The 22,093-nt window shown below is 35.2% G+C and overlaps 1 protein-coding gene across 14 annotated transcripts in view; it reads right to left on the reverse strand.

Moving 5' to 3' along the window:
* Positions 1-660: 660 nt before the first annotated feature.
* IKZF2 (IKAROS family zinc finger 2) overlaps positions 661-22,093 on the reverse strand; it is a 163,128-nt gene continuing 141,695 nt past the window's right edge. For 13 of the 14 annotated variants that reach the window (XM_007966155.3, XM_038001582.2, XM_038001579.2 and 10 more), the window contains 2 exons: positions 21,923-22,066; positions 7,581-16,081 (listed from right to left, as the gene is read on the reverse strand). In XM_007966155.3, coding sequence (XP_007964346.1) covers positions 15,357-16,081; positions 21,923-22,066 — 869 coding nt within the window. In that variant the 3' untranslated portion in view covers positions 7,581-15,356. Of the gene's footprint in view, positions 16,082-21,922; positions 22,067-22,093 lie in introns of all 14 variants that reach the window. The other variant, XM_073020049.1, reaches the window with a different exon arrangement.

Genomic DNA, 22,093 nt, shown 5'->3' on the forward strand with positions numbered 1-22,093 from the left:
TATATATAGTCATACCTTGTATAACAGCATTTTAGTCAACAACAGACCACATGTAGGATGGTGCTCTCATAAGATTATAATAGAGCTGAAAAATTCCTATTGCCTAGTGATCTGTATTATAATTGCCTACTATGTTCCATATAGTAATGCTTAAGGTCTCACTAAGAGGCAGGTTACACAGTTATATAACAATCCTATATTCCCACACAGCTTTTAGATAATCTCTTTTACTTGTATAGGCATCTCTAGGACCACTTTTTTGTACGAGTTTGTGGCCTAGGAGCAGTAGGTTATACTATCTAGGTTTGCATGAGAACTACATACATACTCTGTACTGTTTACACTGAAATTGCCTAACAACATCCCTGTCCTTAAGCAACACATGACTGTATATGCATTTGTGTGTGTGTGTGTGTGTGTGTGTGTGTGTGATCTAAGCCCAGATCTTTCTCCTGATATTAACCTGGTATCTCTAATTTCCTACTAGATATCTTTACTTGAATGTGATACTGGTATTTCACACTCAACAGGTTCAGCATGTTCATCACCTTTCTACTCCTTAAATCTATTTTTCCCCTTGTGTTTTTTGATCTGAGTAAGTGGAACCACCATGCACCTAACCTTCCCAGTCGGAAACCAGGATATCATCCTTAATTAACCCCCTTCCTCACTACCCACATACATCCAGCACAGAGCAGACCAGTACTTTCCACCTTTTAAATATCTTTGGAATCTCTATCTCTCCATTTCCAGAACACTCCCATAGCACAAGCCACGATTATCTTTTTCTAGGATTTACTGCAGCAACTTCTACTTCCAGTATGGCATCCCTCCAATCTCATCTCATATTGAAGCCCAAGCAATTTTGCAAATCTAATCATATCACTTCCAAATAGGGCCTCTGTTGGTCCTTGTTTCCCTTGGTATGAATTCAAATTCCTTCATTTTGAAACACAAAGCCCTAATATGCAACTCTGCTCAACTCCCCAATTTCATCTCTTGTTCTCATCTTACACTCAAGCCATACTGAACACGCAATTCTCTGAAGGTAACCATTCATATTTATTCACTCTCTGTTTCTGACATTGTCTCTCTTGGACTCTTCTTTTCTTTCCCTGTCTGCCCCATTGTCTCTTCCGGGACTTTGCAGATGTCTTTCCTCTGCTTAGAACGTGTTTTCCATTTTCCTATTTTATCTTTCCCTCTTTGTGAAATTTACTTTTGCTTATCTTTTTGGACACAGCTTAGTTGTGACTTCTACCAGGACATATTTTTCTTAGTCTCAGGCTGAATTAGGTTCCCCACCCATTTGTTTCCATAGTATATTTCTTTTATATTTATGGTAATAATTATCATGTTTTATGATGCTTAATTATTTGTTTGCTTCCTCACTGTAAGATTTTTGTATCCTTGAATACAGGGATTGTGTCTTATTCAATATTATGTGCTAAGCACCTAGACCAGCACATTGGAAGTACTGAATAAATGAATGAACTTCCTACAGTATTTAGTCAAGGGGCTTGCACGCAATAAATACTCTACTTCCTAAATTTTAGATATTTTTTCTTGTGGACACTGTAACAGGAGCCAATCATTCAGAAAGAAAGAGATAGTATCAAAAGAAAGGACAGAGCTTATGATCTACCCAATTTTCCAAGTAGACTCAAATTTAATGTTGAGAACTAAATCATCTGCACATTCTATCCTCGTCTCATCCTACAGGCTAATTCTGCAGACTTTACTTAAATTTCTCCAAGGACACAAAGTGGCCTTGCTAGGAATCCTAGAACAAATAATGTCACTGAGCCAGAATCCTAGAAAGAATATGTGGATACGTTGTTCCCTACTTGTTTTTTATACTTCTAGTACTACTTATCAGGCAATGTTTTCAGGGTTCTCAAAAGAAAAAAAGCAAAAACCTTATATCTTCAAAGGATAATATTTTACTCCCTTCACCTTGAACTTAGGTTTAAATTAAAATTATCTTGAATTTAGGTTTAAATTTAGGTTTTAAAATGTGTACATTCTTTCATAATCTTGAGATACTCTATGTTTTATATCACTCAATAAAATGATAAGGTTTTTTTTTTACACTTAGGCCCATTATAGTTTTACTTTACTTATAGTAAAATATTCAAAGGCCTTGCTGTCATGAAAGGTGTTGCTACATATAAATCAGGCCTGCCTGGTACATAGCGATAAATGAGGTAGGATAAGTCATTCACTCTTACTGTCATTCAGATGGCCAATGATGGAGCTGTCCTTGTTTCTCCAAATAAGTTTTATTATGGAGTTCTGCCATAATAGTCTTGACAAATGGAATAAATTTAGGTCTCATAGACCAAAACAAATTTAGAAGTGTAAAACAGTCACTGGACCAATTCTCCCACCTATTGCATTTGTAATTTACATGGTTCAAAATATTGAAAATTAGTCTTACAAATAAAAAAAGTTAAAAAAAAAGGCTTTGCTTCTGAGAAAAACGAGGGTTATTTATAACCCAGCATACAGAGAACTAAAGAACAAACACCAGATACATAGAAATAAAAAGTCTGCAGATTTAAAACATAGCAAGTGGCCAGGCGTGGTAGCTCACACGTGTAATCCCAGCACTTTGGGAGGCGTAGGCGGGTGGATCACCTGAGGTCAGGAGTTTGAGACCAGACTAGTCAACATGGCAAAACCCCATCGCTACTAAAAATACAAAAATTACCTGGGTATGGTGACGGGAGCCTGTAATCCCAGCTACTCAGGAGGCTGAGGCAGGAGAATTGCTTCAACCTGGGGGACAGAGGTTGCAGTCAGCCAAGATCATGCCATTGCACTCCAGCCTGGGCAACAGAGCAAGACTCTGTCTCTAAATAAAAAAATAAAACATAGCAAGTAAATAAATTATACTAGTTGTTCCCTAATCCTGTGCTGGTGTATTATTATAGGTGACACTTGCTGTCCAGGGGTAGGCTGATAGATTGCCATTACTAATACATGATGCTTGGATGTACCTAACTACCATGGGACACTAGTATTGCCCAAAGCTACTTATAAACTTCCATGTGATGACTAATAATTGTACTTGAGTTATACACACATGGGAAATGTGGCTGGCAAGACCTACTGATACTCATATGAACCATGTGAGTACAGAAAGGAAAATACATAGCCTTCATTATCTTGTTCATTTCTGGGAGTTCTCAAGTGCTTCTTTTTTTTGAACTGGGCTGATCATGCCATGTTTATGTTCTAAGAGTCAGAAAAAGGAGTATAAAATAATTAATCCAAACATACAGAGTATCCTAACATACTTATGACAGATTGCTCATTTAAAAATCCCACATCATTAAGATAATCCACATTGATGGAATGATGTATTAGTAGGTTTTTTATATAGCTCAAGCTCACTACACTATGTCAAGCTCTTTAGTGTTAAGATTTTGTTCTCTATAGATTGGAAACTATGAACCAGGATAAATTAATCATTCAAAATATGTTAACACAAATGGGCATTTAGTTAAAGCTGAGAGATATCATATTGAATATGGTGGCTAGTCTCTCAATATGATGCTTAATCATAATTTTTAAGAGTCAAAATGACTTTTTTTCTAATTAGAGCAGACAATGTGTCAGCATACTGTAGTGTGAATTGACTATACTATTGTGCACTCATTTTTGCAATTTCAAGTAAAAACAAGACAAAGCATAAGGGATCTAATATAGAGCTCATCTTTTTTTTCAAAAGAATTAGGTGATGACCCATTTCATATATTAAAGACCCAAGAAAGCTACTTGAATTCTTCAAGGCAAATAAAGAATATATTATTTCCTTTACCCTTGCCTGCAGCAGAATTTTTCTCATGCTTGTTATGTGATCAAGTGATCACTTTCTTAGCTATAATCAGACTTGTCAAGACATTAAAGAAGAAAGCAGCAGACTCTGGGCTTCTACTTGCAGCTTGGAAAACGTATTAGTGTTATGGTATAGCCAAACTCCCATTTGTTAGGATGACTAAAAAGTAATTTGGCTAAGAGCTTGGAAAAACATGAGTCATTTGCTGTCCCACTTTTTTTCCTCTTGAGTGTTATCAAATGATAGTAATATATATGCATTACAATCTGAAACAAATAAACAAACAGTGAAGGGAGGTAGAGTGGGGAGGGGCTGTGTAGAGGGGTGGGGTGAGGAGAAGCAGGGAGACAAAGAATAGACTGTTTGAAGGCCAAAAAATGTTATTTACTTACATTGGAGAAGTAAGACAAGGAGAACATAATGCTAGGTGTTACTACAGCAACCATCCCTTGAAGACTGAGGAAACTTGTCTTGGCTTTGACTAAATGGTAGTACATGTCTCATTCCTAAGGACAGACAACATAAGGTTGGATTTTACCATAAATATATCACTCATTTCACAATGAACAGAGTTGGGGTTGAGGGCGAATCTTGATATTGCTCTATGCTACAGAATTAACAGTAAAGAGATAACTTAGTAGATAGGTTTTAGCACCTAAGAAGAACAAGCACCATCTCCAGGCTGCTCATTGAATTTGGAAGACATAATGACAATGATATCACTGAAAACACTAGGATATCACTGACAGTACTGATAAACTTCCAGTACTGATAAATTCACAGATTTAATGATGAGTCAGGTGAAGGTTTTCAAATGAAGAGAAGGCAAAAAACAAAGTATAAATATTGGAAAGTACATTCTGCAATGAAAGAACTAAGGAAAATGAGTATGGGGATGAGATATAGTGATTTAGAAAACGGCAAAGAATTCCATCAACTCTGAAGGAAATTTAGCAAGTAATCAAAAGCCCACATTTATTTAAATTGGGTCACAAAGGGGTCTTTAGAAGACCAAGCTAGGATAATGTATTCATTTAAAAAATTTCTGCAACAGTATTTTAATTTCAAATGATTTTTGCCTTGCTACTTAATACTATATTTCTCAGTCCTAATGACTATGCCAGTGAGTTCATTTGGGATAATTCTATTTAAAAATTAGAAAAACAAAACATTACTTTTAAAGTATGCCTGCTGATTCTCTTATTAATTGGGTTTATCAATCAAATGGTGGATAAACTGGTTTAGAAATTAAAACACTAAACTAAGTATATATGGAATTAGAGTCTAGTTTTAGCATTTTCACTGATTGGGGTGCTTGTGAACAAAATCACAACCAACCTGAATCTGTTTCCTTGCCAATAAAATGAAGATAAAGTATCAGATACCCTACACTTTCCATGAGCATTTTGAGAGTGAATTAGATAAAGTCGGGAACAATCGTGCTCATTTGCAAAGTACTTGTAAAAAGGGGTATGGTTAAAACTCACATATTGTGGTTGCTTTAAATTTCTCACATGGAAAAATATTGTGTTTTATTTAGAGTAATTAGAATTGTGACAGGGTCAAGGAGAACAGATAGATATTGATCAAAGTCTTTTAAGCTTTTATGTCCACAAAACCAGAACCAATAAGTGGGCCTAGGGCATTGATACAATATGAACTCTGTTGCCATTCCCTCTTAGCTAAATTCTCCTACTTCCCGATGAAGGGTTTTCACTAAGTATTCCCGGTGGAGGCAGCTGATTCTGATCCCAACTCCATCTGGTGAGGTGAAATGACAACCAAGTGACTCCTCCCTCTTTCATCACAGGCTTACCAAAGGCCCAATGAAATCCAACACAAATACTCTTAAGTTACTTCCCTTTTACCTTTGGTTCTTCCTCTTGCTTCTTCACAGGCATTCCATTTGGTTTGATGATCAGGTTCATGCAGCTCTTCTAAGGATTTCTAGAACAAACAACTCAACACCAATATGGGCAGTATCCGTTTGTACTGCTTTGAGGGATTTGTCCTTTGCCTGACAAATTTCAAGTTACAAGCACTTGGTCTGATCGAAGACAGTTTAGGATTATAAAGCAGCAATAAGAGCAAGACGAAAAAGGTTAACACATTAATATTTCTCAGACTGAACACATCTTTATTTTCCAGGATCTCCCCCAGGTTTTACCCATTTTTATAGGGGATAATGGATGTCCAAATAACTTTGTCCTCTTTGTTGATTTCTCCCATTTGCCAGTTAGGCTATTTTATTGAAATCTCTCCCTTGGGTATAGTGCCAAACAGGAGAAAAGTAGGAAAATTCAAATTCACCAATTGTTACCTTCGTTGGAACCTCTAGTGAGAAGTTAAATAAACACACTGGGAAATTTCAGTACGGGTATTAACCAAAAAGGGGATTTTCCTGGAAGTTTAACGGGTCCATTTGGAACCCCCTAATAGCAGGAGGGAGGGTTGCTAAAATGCTAGATGAAATCCTTTCACCATGTGGTTCACACCCCAAGAACAGTCTTCTGGCTTGAGCATGCTGATAAAAAGTCTTACAATCATATCAAGATTTAAATTATTTATAATTTCTCTGACCATATTGCAATTGAAAAGTCAAGAGCATATGGCACATATTTCAAGAAATCCTTTTCATTTGGCTCCTGTTGATATAATACACCAGGGGAATTTGATATTCCTTGCTGATCTTGAAGGAATCCTTTATAAACTTAATACTGGAGGATGATTTGGTAAGTTTTTCTTCTTTTTGCTTTGCTATTTCACTTCTTTACATCCTCCCCTGCCCAAATTAGCTTAGTATTTTGAATTATGATACAGTCAAGGCAGGAAATTTTTATTTGAATTTGTGGTATTTTTCATTCTGTGTGACACGTGGAAGTGAAATTATTGGGGAATGTGTAAGTATCCATGAAATTCTATAAATACGTATCAATGAGGAAAAACTCTAACAGCTATCTCAAATGTGATGGTGGAGTTCAAACTGGCCTGAAGGGTAGTGGATAGCTAACACTCAATAAAATGAATTTGCAGTCATATATGCCCTTTTGCATTTCTGGTTATGAAGATGTTTATAACAGAACAAATTTCTCATGGCAAAAGATAAATTACAGTTATAAAATCTAAGAAACAAAGAGATATGTGTGACTCACGTAGTGAATGTACATCAGGAAGCAGAACTGGCAAACAGTTTTTGCCAGTGTGATTGAATAATTGCTATGACTTCTTAATTTTATCTTTGTCTGACTTCTAAGAAATGCTGGTTTCTATAGCAGTAGTGTTATTCTAGTAGTGTTATTGACCATATCAGAGCACTCAGACCTCTTGTGTAATTTAAGTGCACTACTATGTGCTTTGGAGTAAGTCACAATTTTCTTTCCTCAGGTCTATTTTCTTCTATACAAAGGGGATAGGCTCTGATGTACACTCTTCTATTTGTTTTAAAAGTGAAATAAGATACGTATGAACGCTGTCTAAAGAGCAGAGATGTCATTCTTAACAAATCATGTAATACTTTGTTCTCTGCTCTGGTGGACTACATAGCAATGATGGAGATGACTAATGATTGAGATGTAGCTTGTGGATATCACATGTATCCAAACCTCAGGAACCGGAAGTGTGACAAATACACAATGGGAATGGTAATTTAAGCCTGGTATAGTCAACAGTTTAGTCTTCTGTATTTGGAAGACATGTTTGCGTACAGAATTTTCACCAGAAAGTTTTTATAGCAAACTTTTTATGTCAGAAGTTTATTTTATTGGTAAAATATTAAATAATATACAGAATTAAAAACTGCACTTACACTTCTGAGAAGAAATAAATCTTGGACAAATTATATGCTTGTTCCTGAGATTCCCTAAATTTATTCCAGTAGCTGTGCACTCAGACAGTACAAACCTTTATAATATAATCCTTTTCACAAAGTATTACAAAGTTTCTGCAGCTTCTTTAGTTGTACACACATACAGACACACACTCACACATGCATATACAACACTCATACACATATACACAGTAACTACATACATGCACAGAACATGTATGTGTGTGCATTAAAAACAAAGAAAATACAAGTCCCACATTTTAGTCTGCAGTGATAAAACTGTTTAGCGGAGGTCTCCAAATCAGTATGTAGTAGAGTGACTTGTCACACAGCTGCAAAGACTGTTTCAGTATTTCCATAGTAAACCTCATTTTCTGAGGTATGGTATTTGAGCCTTAAAAAAACTACATTACACTTAGCAAACCTGACGTACAAGGTCTGGAATTTTAACTTTACATATATATTTATATATATATATATATTTCTTTTTTAAACAATAGTTTTTATTTCCCCAAATTATTAGTTTGAAAAAAAATGAGGTTTACTGGTTTGACCTATTTTTTTTTGTTTCTAAAACACAAAATATCCTAGAAACTGTCAAGCAATTAGTCTTTAAAATAGTCTAATTACCTTTGGTATTGTTAAAGAAAAAATATCTAAAACGGCCAAGACATACTGTACAAATGCAGAAATGCAGTAACTGCCTTTAAAAGAAATGCCAAAGAAATGTTATCTTTTTAAAAAACATGTATTTATATTACAGCAGTTTTACTACAGGGACACAGGTATAAAAAAAGAAAATTAGCACACTACATATAAATATAAGAAAAATACTTCTTACTTAAATTTGTATGAAAACAGGACTGCTCCAAATATTTTTTAAAAATTTTTCTCCAATAGGTGATATGTAAGTGTTTAAAACTCAGCTAAGTGCTTTGCTTTTGTTTAAAAGTTTATTTCTAAAAGGAGAGAAGTGAAAAAAAAATATTAAGTATTAGGTTCTTAATTTAGAGCATTGGGCGAGGGTCTAAGAAGGTTCAATCTGTAAAAAGTTCAACTTTAGGACACATTTTTCAAGCAAAAGATTACTAATTTCCATGGAAATTTAGCCTAAATAAAGATACCATGAGATCAGACTAGTGGTTTCCACATTCTGTAATCTTTTGATTGTGGAGTGTTTTTCTCTTTGCTTGTTGTGTCCTTTAACATACTATGACTTTTATGAGTTTCTTTTTGCCATTAGCTAAAGGAAGAATAGGTCAGAAAAGAAAAAAAAAAAAAAATCACCATAGTTTTTAAGACTTCAAGGGGAGTATTGCACTTGTACAGAAAGAAAAGAATAGTATCTTTTTAGCTAATAGCAGAAGCAATCATTCTGGGATTGCAAATAACACATGGTCTAAAAGGTCCAACTACTAACAGCAAATATGGGGCCTGGAGACCCCCTCCAAACCTGGAATATTATTATAGTAATGTTAAAGCATTTTTCTCCCAATTAGGAGAAAGTTAAGACTCTGCTTTACACCTTTCTAAACACTTGCAAATAACTGTCTAGTCTTTCATGATATACATTTTTTGGAGGAAAGCCAAATCAGAATGTAAAATCCAACAATAAAGGAAAGCAAACATACTATAATAGGATTACATAATCTCTGAAGTAATGTTTTAGGTACCCAATATTTGAAAGTGAAAGTAACATGAGGGTTATATAGCTTACTATTTTTAATCCAACCACTTTTCTTTTTAATAGAAAACTACACTTGAGTATAAAAATACGTCAGCAGATTATACAACCAACAAAAATCACGAACAAAAAAATTAAGATTAAATTACCAATGAACTAGAAATAAGAGTTGATCTAATCTTCAAACTTTTAAGAGAACAGAGAGGTAAAGACATCCATAGACAATGACAGAAGGGAGATGGACAAAGAAAGAGGCTGGGGGAGATGTAACAAAATTTAAGAGATAACAGAGAGACGTTCATTACACAGAAAGGGAAGGGAGTTATGTTTAAAATCAGAATGTTTCACTGTCAAAAATTTTTAAATCACAGTTTCAGAATTTGAGCTACGTTAAAAAACAAGAATAAAACAACAACAAAACCCAGATCCCTTCCCTTGTTACAGTGTACTCATTTTTTTAAAAAATCCATTTCCAGTAAATTAAAGTAAGTAAAATCTTGGTAAGTGCATAGTAGGGGATTCAGTGACCTCCACCTGCTCAAGAAGCTTTTCTTACTGTGTGTCATTTGAGGTAATTTGAAGGCCCAATTCACTGCAAACTTGCTTATTTGTACCTATACGAAGTTATATGCTGTACTTTATGTGGCTTAGCAGAGGGCCTCTAGATTTTATATTGTATTCACAATAAAAAGGACATCTTAGAAAACTAGTCATTCTTGTACCACTCTCTGTATGGGATAAAGGTTAATACACAACACAGTTATACAGAAAATATACAAACACAGTATTATGGGAGGAAAGCCCCATAAACAGAATTATGAACTTATTCCTAAGAGTGCGTGTGAAAAATATCCTCAAACTTACAGTACAGCAAGATAAAACTAAAAAGCTAGAAATAGAATATTACATAAAAACCTTATGGAAATTCCAAAGTTTAAAGTTTCTGCAATAAATGTAAAAATATTCAAGGTGTCATTATTTGGCCTAGTAATACACTATGATAAAAGGAAACACTAGCATATCACAGCTTCTTGGTCATATGCCATTTGTTTTGTATAACCAGCAGCTCATTTTTTTAAAAAGCTGTCATATCCTAACACGCCCATTGCAAGTAATACACAACCATGGTATGAAACATTTGAAATTATGCTTTGGAGAATAGCAATGTGATATGACTGTTCAGTTTTGCTTTGTTCAAGGAGAATTAATTACCTGCTTTTTCACATTATTCCATCCATTTTCAATCTCTTTTCTAACAGATTAGAAAATACAGATTCCAAGACTAGAACAATACTAGTCTGGAGATGAAAATCCAAATCAACACTGTATTTTGTTGACCAAAAAATTATCTAATAAATTCTTATTTGATACAGGATTTATTCTTCCTTAAAAACAAAACAAAAAACAAATTATAATTCAATTCACAGGTAAAGTTTCACTCTATATTTTACCTGCATAATCTTGTAATCATATTCAGAAATACTATGAAACTAAAAAGGTATTATTAAAGTCTAGTTTCAAAATTTCCTTTTCCTTTTAACAGCTGAGCTGAAAATTTCTCTATTAGAAATTGCTCTAAAGATTTGCCCTAAAAACACAGGGATGAATTATACAGTGCTCAATTTTAAGTGATTTTTAAAAATGCATATTAAAAGTATTGTAGAGCTACGACAGCTAACCAACACTCTCAATGCATTTTAAAAAGGCACCAACATAAAGAAAATAAGTATTCAATACATTAAATTCAGGATTTAGGAGGCCAGTTACTGTATATTTTAATTATTTTGCAGAAACTGGAGAATTAAAAATATTTCTAAGATAACTTTCATATATACAAACTTCAATTTCACCCCCTCCCACATTTTTTTTTTCTTTTGGATTTGGGGAATTTTCTGGTTTAGAATAGTCTTCATTCAGACAGTATTTATTAAAATAATATATAAAATATAATTGATGATGAACACAAATGTAATTTATCCATTTTTGGACGTGAACAATCCAAAGTTCAAAAACAAATCATGTAGCTAGTACCTCTGACAGTTTAAGTTCTGCCTGAAACTAGGGGCACACAGTTTTTCGTTTGTATTTTTACAGCCCCTTCTGCTCTTTTTCTACCCTAAGAAATCATTTTGGAGATAGGATGAAATAAAATTTGGAAGATAGTGAGAACATAATTTTCATCTAAATGCCTTAATCTGATGTAAATTTTGTTAAACATTTATAAAATACCAAAGACTGCAGGGTTTTGTGAGTTGTACAACCGAGATAAAAACTACAAAAACAAAATACCGGGCTCACTAAACTATTCTTGTCTTTCTCTATTTGCTAATAGGTAACTGTTGATAATATTTATTTTCTGTATTTTCTTCCTATTCCAAAAAACTTTACATTAAATATCTTTGAATTTACATCAAATCAGCTTAATCATTGTTTGTTTCACTTTGTTCTTTAAGTAGATAATAAGGACCCAAAGTTTTATTTAAGAGTTGCCACTTGCGGAGCTTGCAGTGAGCTGAGATCCGGCCACTGTACTCCAGCCTGGGCGACAGAACGAGACTCCGTCTCAAAAAAAAAAAAAAAAAAAAAAAAAAAAAAAAAAAAAAAAAAAAGAGTTGCCACTTGGTCCTAAAGACACACTAGTAACTTCTTTAGTGATTCCTATTACAACCTGATAAACTAAACCCACCTAATTTCTTAATATTAACTGTCATTTAAATTATCTGTATGTTTTCGCAATAAGTCTGATCACTCCAACTGCTTTTTTTTTTTCCATGAATTCTCTTTAAAAGAATGTGTGTGTAATACACACACACATATACCCTATGATTCATACATACATATGTAGGGGAGATACTTTCTACTGTGTAGCCAAATCTAAGTCGTAGTTTCTTATTTTCCCAATTTTGTCCCTTTAGGAAATCTCAGTGGAATATTTCAATGACTTGAAATGTCTTCCAATCTGCCTACTGGTCCCTTTCCCTGTCTTAAAAAGGTCCAATTAGAATGGCTTTTTATGCATGATTCATCACTATTAGAGAGACGCTAAGATAAAATTCTGGGCAAAATTAGGGCAAAGCAACGTGACGAAATTCTGAACTTTTGCCAAACTGGGAAATACAGAAGATAACCCATTTTCATGCTCCTCAAATACTTTCTGTAATGTGAAATCTCACCTAAATAAACTGGGCATACAACTGTTATGTAAAACTTGATTTATTTGGTGTCTGACTCTTATATTTATTTTTAGATGCTACAACCTTGCGTATTTCCTTTTGTGAAGGCATGCAAATATAACCATCCAGAGTTTCTCCAAAAACACTATGTCCACAAAAATTCTTTCTGACCCACAAATTTGAATTGACCTTGTCCTCATTTGTCCCTGCCACACCCTGAGCCATATCCACCTCTTTCTGTTCCTCACGAAGCTAGGAAAATACAAGTACATGCTTGTAGCAAATGCACTCTCAGCTACTAACTACCTTCAGTAAAACAGATTCCCAAAAAGATGAAATCAGAAAAGGAAAGTGCCTAGCACTGTCTCCATCAGGGAACTACACAACTGTTTAGGGTCCACCTAAATTCAGTTCCATCCCGGGGCAGGTAGATACATGATTGCTCATATATTGAAAAAAAAATAAGCAGGAAGAAAATTCATAGACAATGCCAGCAGAAATTTGCACGCAGCCAAAATTATAAACATATTGACTAACACACAAATGTTTCCTTAAATTGCAGTAAAGGACAGAATTGTGAACCTTAAAATTATTTACCTCATCCAAAAGGAAAAAAAAATGCCATTCCAATTATTATTTTATTATTCAGGAATGGTTGGCGGTGGGCGGGTGAGAGAGTCTCAAAAACATGCTTTAACTTCGAATAGGTTGTATGTTCACAATGTACCAAGGCATGCAGAAAAAAACAGTGAAATGGTTGACATTCTATATATCTCTGTTTTGGTGCATTCCCTTAGATTTAAAGGGGCAGTTTGGACATTTTCCCAAAAATAATTACGATAGGGACTGGTAGAAGAGGGCTGAGTTCTAACAATTTTTGCCTAGTTCTAGCTTTGTTAGTGCTTAGAAGTGCTTAGCTGGTGCTTACCCTTTAAATAGCAAATGGTAAGCTGGAAAATGAGTTAAGAGCAGTATTGGGGCCAAATTGCTTATGTCCACAATTCTCTTGACTTGGTAATTCTCATACCACACTGTATTAAGATACAAAATTTCAGCATCCTATTTAATGATCTTTTAGAGTAGTTATCAGTTACTGCTTAACAGAATTTCAGTATTCACAAATGGTTATCAGATAATCCAGTCATAGTCAGGCCTGTCCTCCCCAAACAGAAGCAGCAAGTTCTGCCTTCCAAGTATGTCCCCCTAAAATGACTTGAATCAATATCACTCAGTTCCTCCCCTCTAATGTGGTTGGACTGCAAAGAAAAAACAGAGCACCCACATAAACGAAATTAAGATCTGCACATAAAATATGGCAACCTATGCCATGTAAGGGGAATTCCATACTAAGGGATTGAGATTCATTTCTGACAAGGACTTACAGAGTTAAATGTTTTGGAAACAGAAAAATGTGCAGGACCTTCCTTTGGGGGTTCTGTCACATTCTAGACTCCAAGAAGGGTAAAAGTAAACTTTCTTAATTTTTTGTGTCTTTTATCTGTTGTCCAATGTACAGGTTACAAAGAAGTCCCATTCCCTTTTCTTTGCAGCAAGAGTAGTAAATACTACTGAAGAAATACTAAAATAAATAGCCCTAGTTCTATAACCTTGCAGGGTTCAAGTTACCAGATTCAGGTCAAATTAGCAATTGCTCTGAGGAGATTTTGAAAGAAATAGCCAACAGCAAGACTTTTAAGACCTTCTACTCGAAGAGTAAAAGATGAATGAACTATGGACAGAACACTGGGAAGTCACATCTTGAAAAAAAACTAGTGAAAAGAGAAATACCAGAAAATGGATTTCTAAGTGGGTTTTCTCCCCCTACTGTTAGCATAATTATATTTTTCTGCTGACTGGTTAACACTGATCAAATGCTGATAAAGTGACAATCGTAAGCATACTTTTAGAAACAAATACATATACTATGCTGCATCACATTACAACTTTAAAAGAAAACCTCTCAAATGTACGAAAGTAGAAGTCCCTCCCAGAAATTACTGACTGCCTTTTATCCACTCTTAGACCATATGTTATTCTGAAAACTACATAAAAATACTATTCATTAAAGGTGTTAAAAGTAAGGCTGCCAGGGTGTCTATAAAATGCCAGTCATCAAAACTATGGAAAAACAGTGCTTACGTTTAGAAAAATAAGATCACAGGACCTCAGATGTATTGTAGGTGGCCCTTAACTACCTGTGGTTGAAAAGTTTTGCTATATGGTACAGTGTAAAACATATTGAATTATAAATTCCATAGGGGAAGTAAACATAGAACCCACAACAACAACTCAGCTCATCTTAGGAGTTATCACTGAAAATAACAATGTGTTTTGTGTTCCATGATGTCTAAAGAACAAAAAATTGGTTTACAGTTTGAAACACATTCTTCTTTCAAGAATAAAGTTACTTATACCATTTTAAACCACCAAAGTCCTACCCAGAAAACTCTAAACTTTCCTGTCTTCCATCATAATCCTGAATATCAGTGGCAAATCAGAATCTCTTAGGTGACAAATCTTTATGAATCAAGTGATTTTTTCAAAGCATGATCTGCCTTAGTAGAAATGGACTGCTTTTAAATTCCCACAAAATAAACAAGCCAGTGATAAAGAAACAATATTTCCATCCCTTCTCTCTTCTGTTTCTTCCTTATCATAATTAGGCAGAGCAAATGACACTGTGTCCATAAAATAAGAATTATCGATAGTAATAATATTAAAAAAAAATAAAAGGTATGTCAACATCTGAGGGAAGGTGGGATTGTAAGTGCAGTATTTCTTCATGTGCAGTTCTTTACTTCACAGGGGTCCCCTTTGGAATGAAAAGGCCTAGTGGAATGTGTGCTCCCCTCGAACAATGTGTGATGAAAACTCATAACGGTCCTGGCTTCTGTAGCCACAGATGTTGCATTCCAGTGGGTCCCGGTAGCCATGGCAACCCATGTGAATGGTGTACATGACATGGTCTAGGAAAAGGACTCGGCAGTGCTCACACTTGAAGGCCCTAATCTGTTCTCCTTCTCCATTGAAGACCTTGTAGATGTCCTTCAGAGAGCCCTTAGGAGCCTTGGTAGTATCCAAAGCTTTGACATCCTCCTTCATGTAAGCTGGGCTTTGTTTCCTCTTGGGATTTAAGGCAGGGTTTCCTTGGTAGGACTGGTGGTCATCATGGCTGCTTTCTGAGTCAGTGGAATCCAGGCAGCTATTGCTGGGAGAGGCCTCTCTTTCCTGGGGTCGACTCTTTGGTCTGATGAGAGAGATGGGGCCATCCATGTTGTTTTCATGACTATCAGCAGTTTCCCTGCTAATGGGTCTTTCTATCCTATTTGGATGATAGACCTGAGAATAAGCTGAGCTTATAACTGGGGCCACTTCAGCGATTGTGCTTGGCGGGTGCTGCATCAGAGGGTGAAGGGCCTCAGCTCCAAGGTAGGTGATTGCATTGTTGATGGCTTGGTCCATCATATGAGACTGCATCAGCTCAGCCTCCTTCTCATATGTTAAGTTCATATCAAAGTGAATATCTGGATAGCTGAATCGCATGAGCTTTTCCCCTGGAAGGGAATGGGAGGTGAAAGAAGTTAAAAAAAAAAAAAAAATTAGTATCAGATTAAAAATATGAAAGGGTACAAAGTTGACTGATTGCCTCCATTTTTCATAATTTGGTATATATTATTCTGTAAGTCAAGTATTTGAGCAATTCTGCTGATGCTCACACTGTTTTGTTTTGTTTTGTTTTGTTTTGTTTTGTTTTGTTTTTTTGAGACAGAGTCTCACTCTGTTGCCCAGGCCAAAGTGCAGTAGTGTGATCTCTGCTCACTGCAACCTCCACCTCCCCATTTCAAGGGATTTCATGCCTCAGCCACCCGAGTAGCTGGAATTACAGGCATGCACCCCCATATCTGGCTAATGTTTGTATTTTTAGTAGAGATAGGGTTTTGCCATGTTAGCCAGGCTTGTCTAGAACTCCTGGCCTCAAGTGATCTGCCCACCTTGGCCTCCCAAAGGGTTACGATTACAAGCATGAGCCATTGGATCCGGCCACAAATATTCTTGACATGAAAAAAATATAAAAGCAATAAAAATTTCATAAGCCCTTTGCATTTGTTCTGGTGCCATCATGAGAATGCATTTAGTCTGAAAGAGATGATTGAGTCTATTATATTTTCATTTTCTTTTAAAATTCTCACTTGAACAGAGCTCAAGGAGAATAGGAGGAAGAATAAATACCCAGTAAAAATAAGTCAGAGATTATGATTGATCTTGCATATTTTTAACATTAGTGACGAAGCTACAAAGATCATAAAAGTGAGAGTGATCTTGTTATAACAGATGGCACCTCACTGTTGTGTAGGGTTAAGTTGTTTGATTCAGCCACTATTTTAGAAAAAATATATATAATCCATATATGTCATTCGGGAGATTTTTTTAAAGTCATTATTAAAATACTTTTAAAAGTTGTACCACCTAATAAAAATGAATGAAATTTAGGGTTATTTAAAAATAAAATTAGGAGTTATTTCAAAAAGTATTTGCTTATAAACTTGGAAAATCTTGTTTCATTGTTTTGCTTCTTGAAATTGACATTCATTTTTATATCATTCTTATTTAGACATGTGTATGTGATGGTGCTGGTATGTACACCCATTGCTATCTTCCCATACCTTTTCTTGATTGAAGTATGTTTGTAGTTTCTCCTTAAATATACACCTTAACAAATATAATTTTACTCCAATATTATACATCAACGTAATGTCTGACTGATAACTATAAAAGAGTTTTGGTGCTTGCAACAGGAAAAGCAGTTTTGATTTTTAGCCACATATTGCTGGTTTTGAACAGAATATTTCATCTTTTAAAAATTCTGTCCGTAAGACAATGTGGTCTCTATTTACCAGTTACTTTTATAGGTAAATCTTACAGATAAATGCTTCTTAAAAACCTATGTGGGTTTCCCATAAATGGTTAATATGTTGTTGTGGATGGATGCTTAACTTGTAATTTTGATGGAAAAATGTTGATCTACAGGCTTGCATTCTAGAAAAACACACTAAAGTAGATAGCATTATTCCAGATTTGAAGAAATGGCCCCTAAGTGAGATCAGTGTAATGATTAGAGTAATAAAAATGGAAAGATAAAATGAGGAGAAATTATTTCATGGCACTCAACTTAAGATATATGCAATGTCAAACATTTCACAGTTAAGCTAGACAAACCTGATCTATATTCTCAAAGAGTTTACAGTTTGGAAGGAACAATAGTAATTTAAGGATCATTTATGACATAGTGTGATATGTGTGATGGGGTCAAATAAGAGGAATATTTAGCACATACTAGAGGACTAAAGAAAGACTTCTTGAAGGAAATGGAATCAAGGACAAGAATGTGATTGTAAACATTAGCCGAGTGAAGAAACATGAGGTGGAGCAGCTGGTAGAAAGGATCAGAGGCAAGAGGGCATGGCTTATAAATGAGGAATTACTTATACTTCAATGAGGCTGAGAGTGGAAACTAGTGAGAAAGACAAGTTAGATAATATAAGGCTAAATATGCTAAAAAATTGAATATTTCCCTAAAGGAATACAGATTGAAGGGGATAAACAGGGAAGTGCCCTGAAGGTATTAATTTAGCAAAGGGGTTTGGAAATTGTTGCTGTAGGTTTCTGGCCCAGGTTTCTGGCCTAGGAAATTTAGTGGATGACAATGAGATAGAAAAGATGATGAATTCAGTTTGGGGAGGACTATGAGTAATAGTCATGTCCAGTAAGATTTAGTCTCAAATTCAGAAGACAGACCTGAGCTGGAGATGTAGAAATGATTCATTGGTTGACAGAAAGCAACTTCTGAAGCCAAGGAAATAACTGATATCACCCAGGTAGAGGATGAAGGGGATGGATCAAAAATAGAACCTGGAATAACACAAAGATTTTTCTGCCTACTCATAGATCAGGGAAAGTGGGGTTTGCGCTGGGCCCAATGTTTAGGGAGCCCTGGGCCCTTCTCAGGAAATGAAGAGCTTGTAGTGCCAAGGGAATGTGCTGATCTGAAGCTCACTCAGACCCCAGAATTCCTTGACCAAATGGTTCTGAGCCTGCTTCTAGGGTCTACACAGTCCTCTTCATAGGGTCCATAATACTTCATACCAACTGTGCTACTGGTAAGTACACACCTAGGCCTGATGGCGAAGGCACTGGTCTTTATGTACAATGTAGAAAGAACCTGGATGTGCAGACTGGGGTGTCCATACACGTGTGTCTGTGAGACCCCCTTTGGTAATGGAGAGAACTAGCAGTGGGTCTAAGAGAGCTGCCTAGCTGTAAGCCAGCGGGTGGTTCTGCTCGTGCTGCCAAGGTGTAGTGTAGAGCTATAAGAAATCTGAGAATTGCATATTTATTTGAACTTAGTCAAGTTGGAAGGGTAGAAAATAAGTTTTACAGTTAGATTAATAATATAAAAATATTTAGGCATATGAATGGGGGCCTCCATTTGGACTTTGCCCAACTTGTACAGCTGTTAAGGATAAGTCTATAAGGAATACTGAGCACAGTCAGAGAGAGAGAACAGTGTTATAAAAAACAAGAAAAGAGTGTGTTTCTAAAGGAATTGACTGTTCAATAGTGGCAGACACTCTCTAGGAGCTGTGTAAGACACTGTCTTAAAAGAGTCTACTGGATTTGGCACCACAGAAGCTAGTTGTGACCTCAATGAGAATAATTTCAATGGAGTGTGGGAAATAAAAACAGGTTGCATGGACTTGAAAATGAGTAGGAAAAAAATCATATACAACAAGCACAGAGATTCTTTCAACAATTTCATCTTTGAAGAAAAGGAGACTATAGGTGTACCTGGAAGGAGATGGGGCTTAAAGAAGATTTTTTAAAATTATGAGAATTTATTGCGTTAAATGCTGATAGGAAATGACTAATAGAGGGGAGAGGTTAAAAATGTAAGTGAGAAAGAGGAAAAATAATAGTGTGAGGTATCTGGGGGGCCAGGATAGGATAATTCCTATGACAAGAGGAGGAATGAACTTTAATGAGAAAGAGGGATAGTTCTTTCATTGAAATAAGGAAAAAGGATACAAGTATTTACATGGATGCATACAATCCTACAGAATTGATAATATTATGTTGAAATCATTTCCAGTGATTTTATCCCCTGTGAATATAGATATAAGATCACCAAGGAGTGAGACAGCATGTTGCAGACAGTAGAGAAGGTTGGCACTGTCATAGTGGAGAGTAGGAGAGATGATTGTTCAGGGATGGATTAAAGGAGTGCTGCTCCATAGGATGGATGGGCCAGCTGATATTTGGGATCAGTTATTCATTTATCTATATTGATGCCAACGCATCAGCCTGTGGAATTTTCTCCAAAGTACCAGATGTGCAGGCTGGGGTGCACATCTAGTGAGATACAAGTATGGAAAGGATGCCCAGTCAGCTTTACAAGAGAGTGGGGTTTCACCAGGAGAAGGGGATGACAGATCAGCCAACAAAGCAAGAAAGGCAAGAATATTGGCAAGAGAGATGTAGGTGTGATGAACCATGGAATCTAAGCTGAATAAGAAAAGAGAGGGAGAGACAAGTAGATATACAGGAAGTTCAGGGATCATTAGTCTGGAGAATTTGATAAGGTCAAAGAATAGTATTTGAAGCACATGGAGAAGGCAATTTATAATAAGTGTGGAATGATGAAATTTTTTGTTTCAAGAACAATAATAGAAGTAATAACTGTGGCTACTGTTTGTTATATATTACTAGGACAGAATCCAAATAAAGAAAAATATACTCTCAAATTCTTAATTAAAAAATAATATATATATTTTAGAATCATAATGTAATTTTCTAAAAATCTGTCCGTCTTTTCTAAGGAATGCAGTGAAATAAAATTGAGAGTAACATCTCTAAGTCAGGAAACATGACAAAAATGTTACAAAGAGTAGACTATATAAATTCAGAAGACAGAAAGAATAATAATATATTTTATATTTTTCCAACTACACTAGAGTCTAGTTAGATTTAAACATTTAATGACATCCATCAAAAAAATCAATATTAAAAATAAGTAAACTGGCTGTTTATTTCTTTTTTCTTCATAGTTACCCACAAGAACAGAAAGAAAAGTTACCTAAAGCCTGAGGCAGTCCTTTGTGTATAACTCAGGGGCTTCAACTGACATAGTATAAACTATGGCCTTTACAGTCGCCCTTTGGCCGTCTTTCAATGAGTTATCAATAAATCCCTCCAGCTAGTCTTAGAGTACTATTTTGGTGATGTGTTAGTTCTTCAATTTCAGATTAAAAGGAAACCTTCTTTAAGTGTTTATTGAAGTAATGGAATTGTGTTAGTCTCTCCTTCCTGAAATAACCAAAGCAAAGATTTTTCTCTCAATCACCATGTAATCAGGATGTCCCACAATGATGACACTAGAATGTGAGAATCTGTTTGAATATTTTTATCCTACATTAAGCCTGCAAGAATAGATATATATACAATGAATAACAATTCTTTAACAATTCTTTTCATTGAATCTCTATTATTCATATTTCTTTTAAAAAGTCCATGCTTTTTGTATCCTCAGAGACACTCTATGACTTACAGCATGCATTCAGAATGATGCCAACATTGGGCGTATCAAAGAATATCTAAGGGTTTGGAAATGAAAAGGGAAAGTCTAAATATATGATATTTAATCTTTTCAGTTCAAAATCATAGGCTGGATGAAAAAACAAAGATCAAAATATAAAATAAAGATCCAAACATGAAACATCTTGAATGTAGGTTGCTGCATTATTTTTCCAATACAGAATTTTGGGGGGAAAAAAAAGAAAAATTATCTTTGTTCCAGACAAAATACTAAAATAATTAACCCATTTATGCCTGAGGTTGAATTTTTTTTAATTTTTGCAATCAGACCTTGGTGATGACCTTGAGTAGTGGGATATAAATAACTCCCACATGCTTAGCTTTCCAATAATGGAACACTAGGCATAAATGTTAACAGGTTAAAAAAAAAAACAGTTAAAAACCTGGCACTAATGAAAATTTTAAAACAGATTATAAAACTGGCCAACAGGCTGGACCATTTCTCTTCTGTATGATTATTTTTTAAATAAATTAATACTTTCTATTTTACATGTGATTTTACTTTATATATCATCATATTTTGAGTGGTGACCACTATCAGTCTTTATTTCTTTTTGTGTGTTTGTGTGTGTTGGTGTAAGTGTGGTGCACACAGAGTGGCAGAGAGTAGAAAAGAATAATGGAGAAAAGAGATGGGTATTTATTTCATGAACTGAAACACACCATATATATTTCTAATACATGGGAACTTGCCTTTTCCTATCAAAATCGACTTGCAAAGAAACAAAAGCATTTGTAATGCTTACCCACAAACTTTTGTGGAGTGGAGCTTTTACGTTTTCCCATATTCCCCGTGAGCTTCTCTATGACAGCAGGTCTCTCAAAAGGCACCAGAGAAATATTGTTGTCCATAATAGGCTCTTGTTCCTTACAATCTTCCATAGGAGGTACTATACAAAACCATAGAAAAACGCAAT

Source organism: Chlorocebus sabaeus, chromosome 10 (assembly GCF_047675955.1).
Source record: "Chlorocebus sabaeus isolate Y175 chromosome 10, mChlSab1.0.hap1, whole genome shotgun sequence".
NCBI lineage: Eukaryota > Metazoa > Chordata > Mammalia > Primates > Cercopithecidae > Chlorocebus > Chlorocebus sabaeus.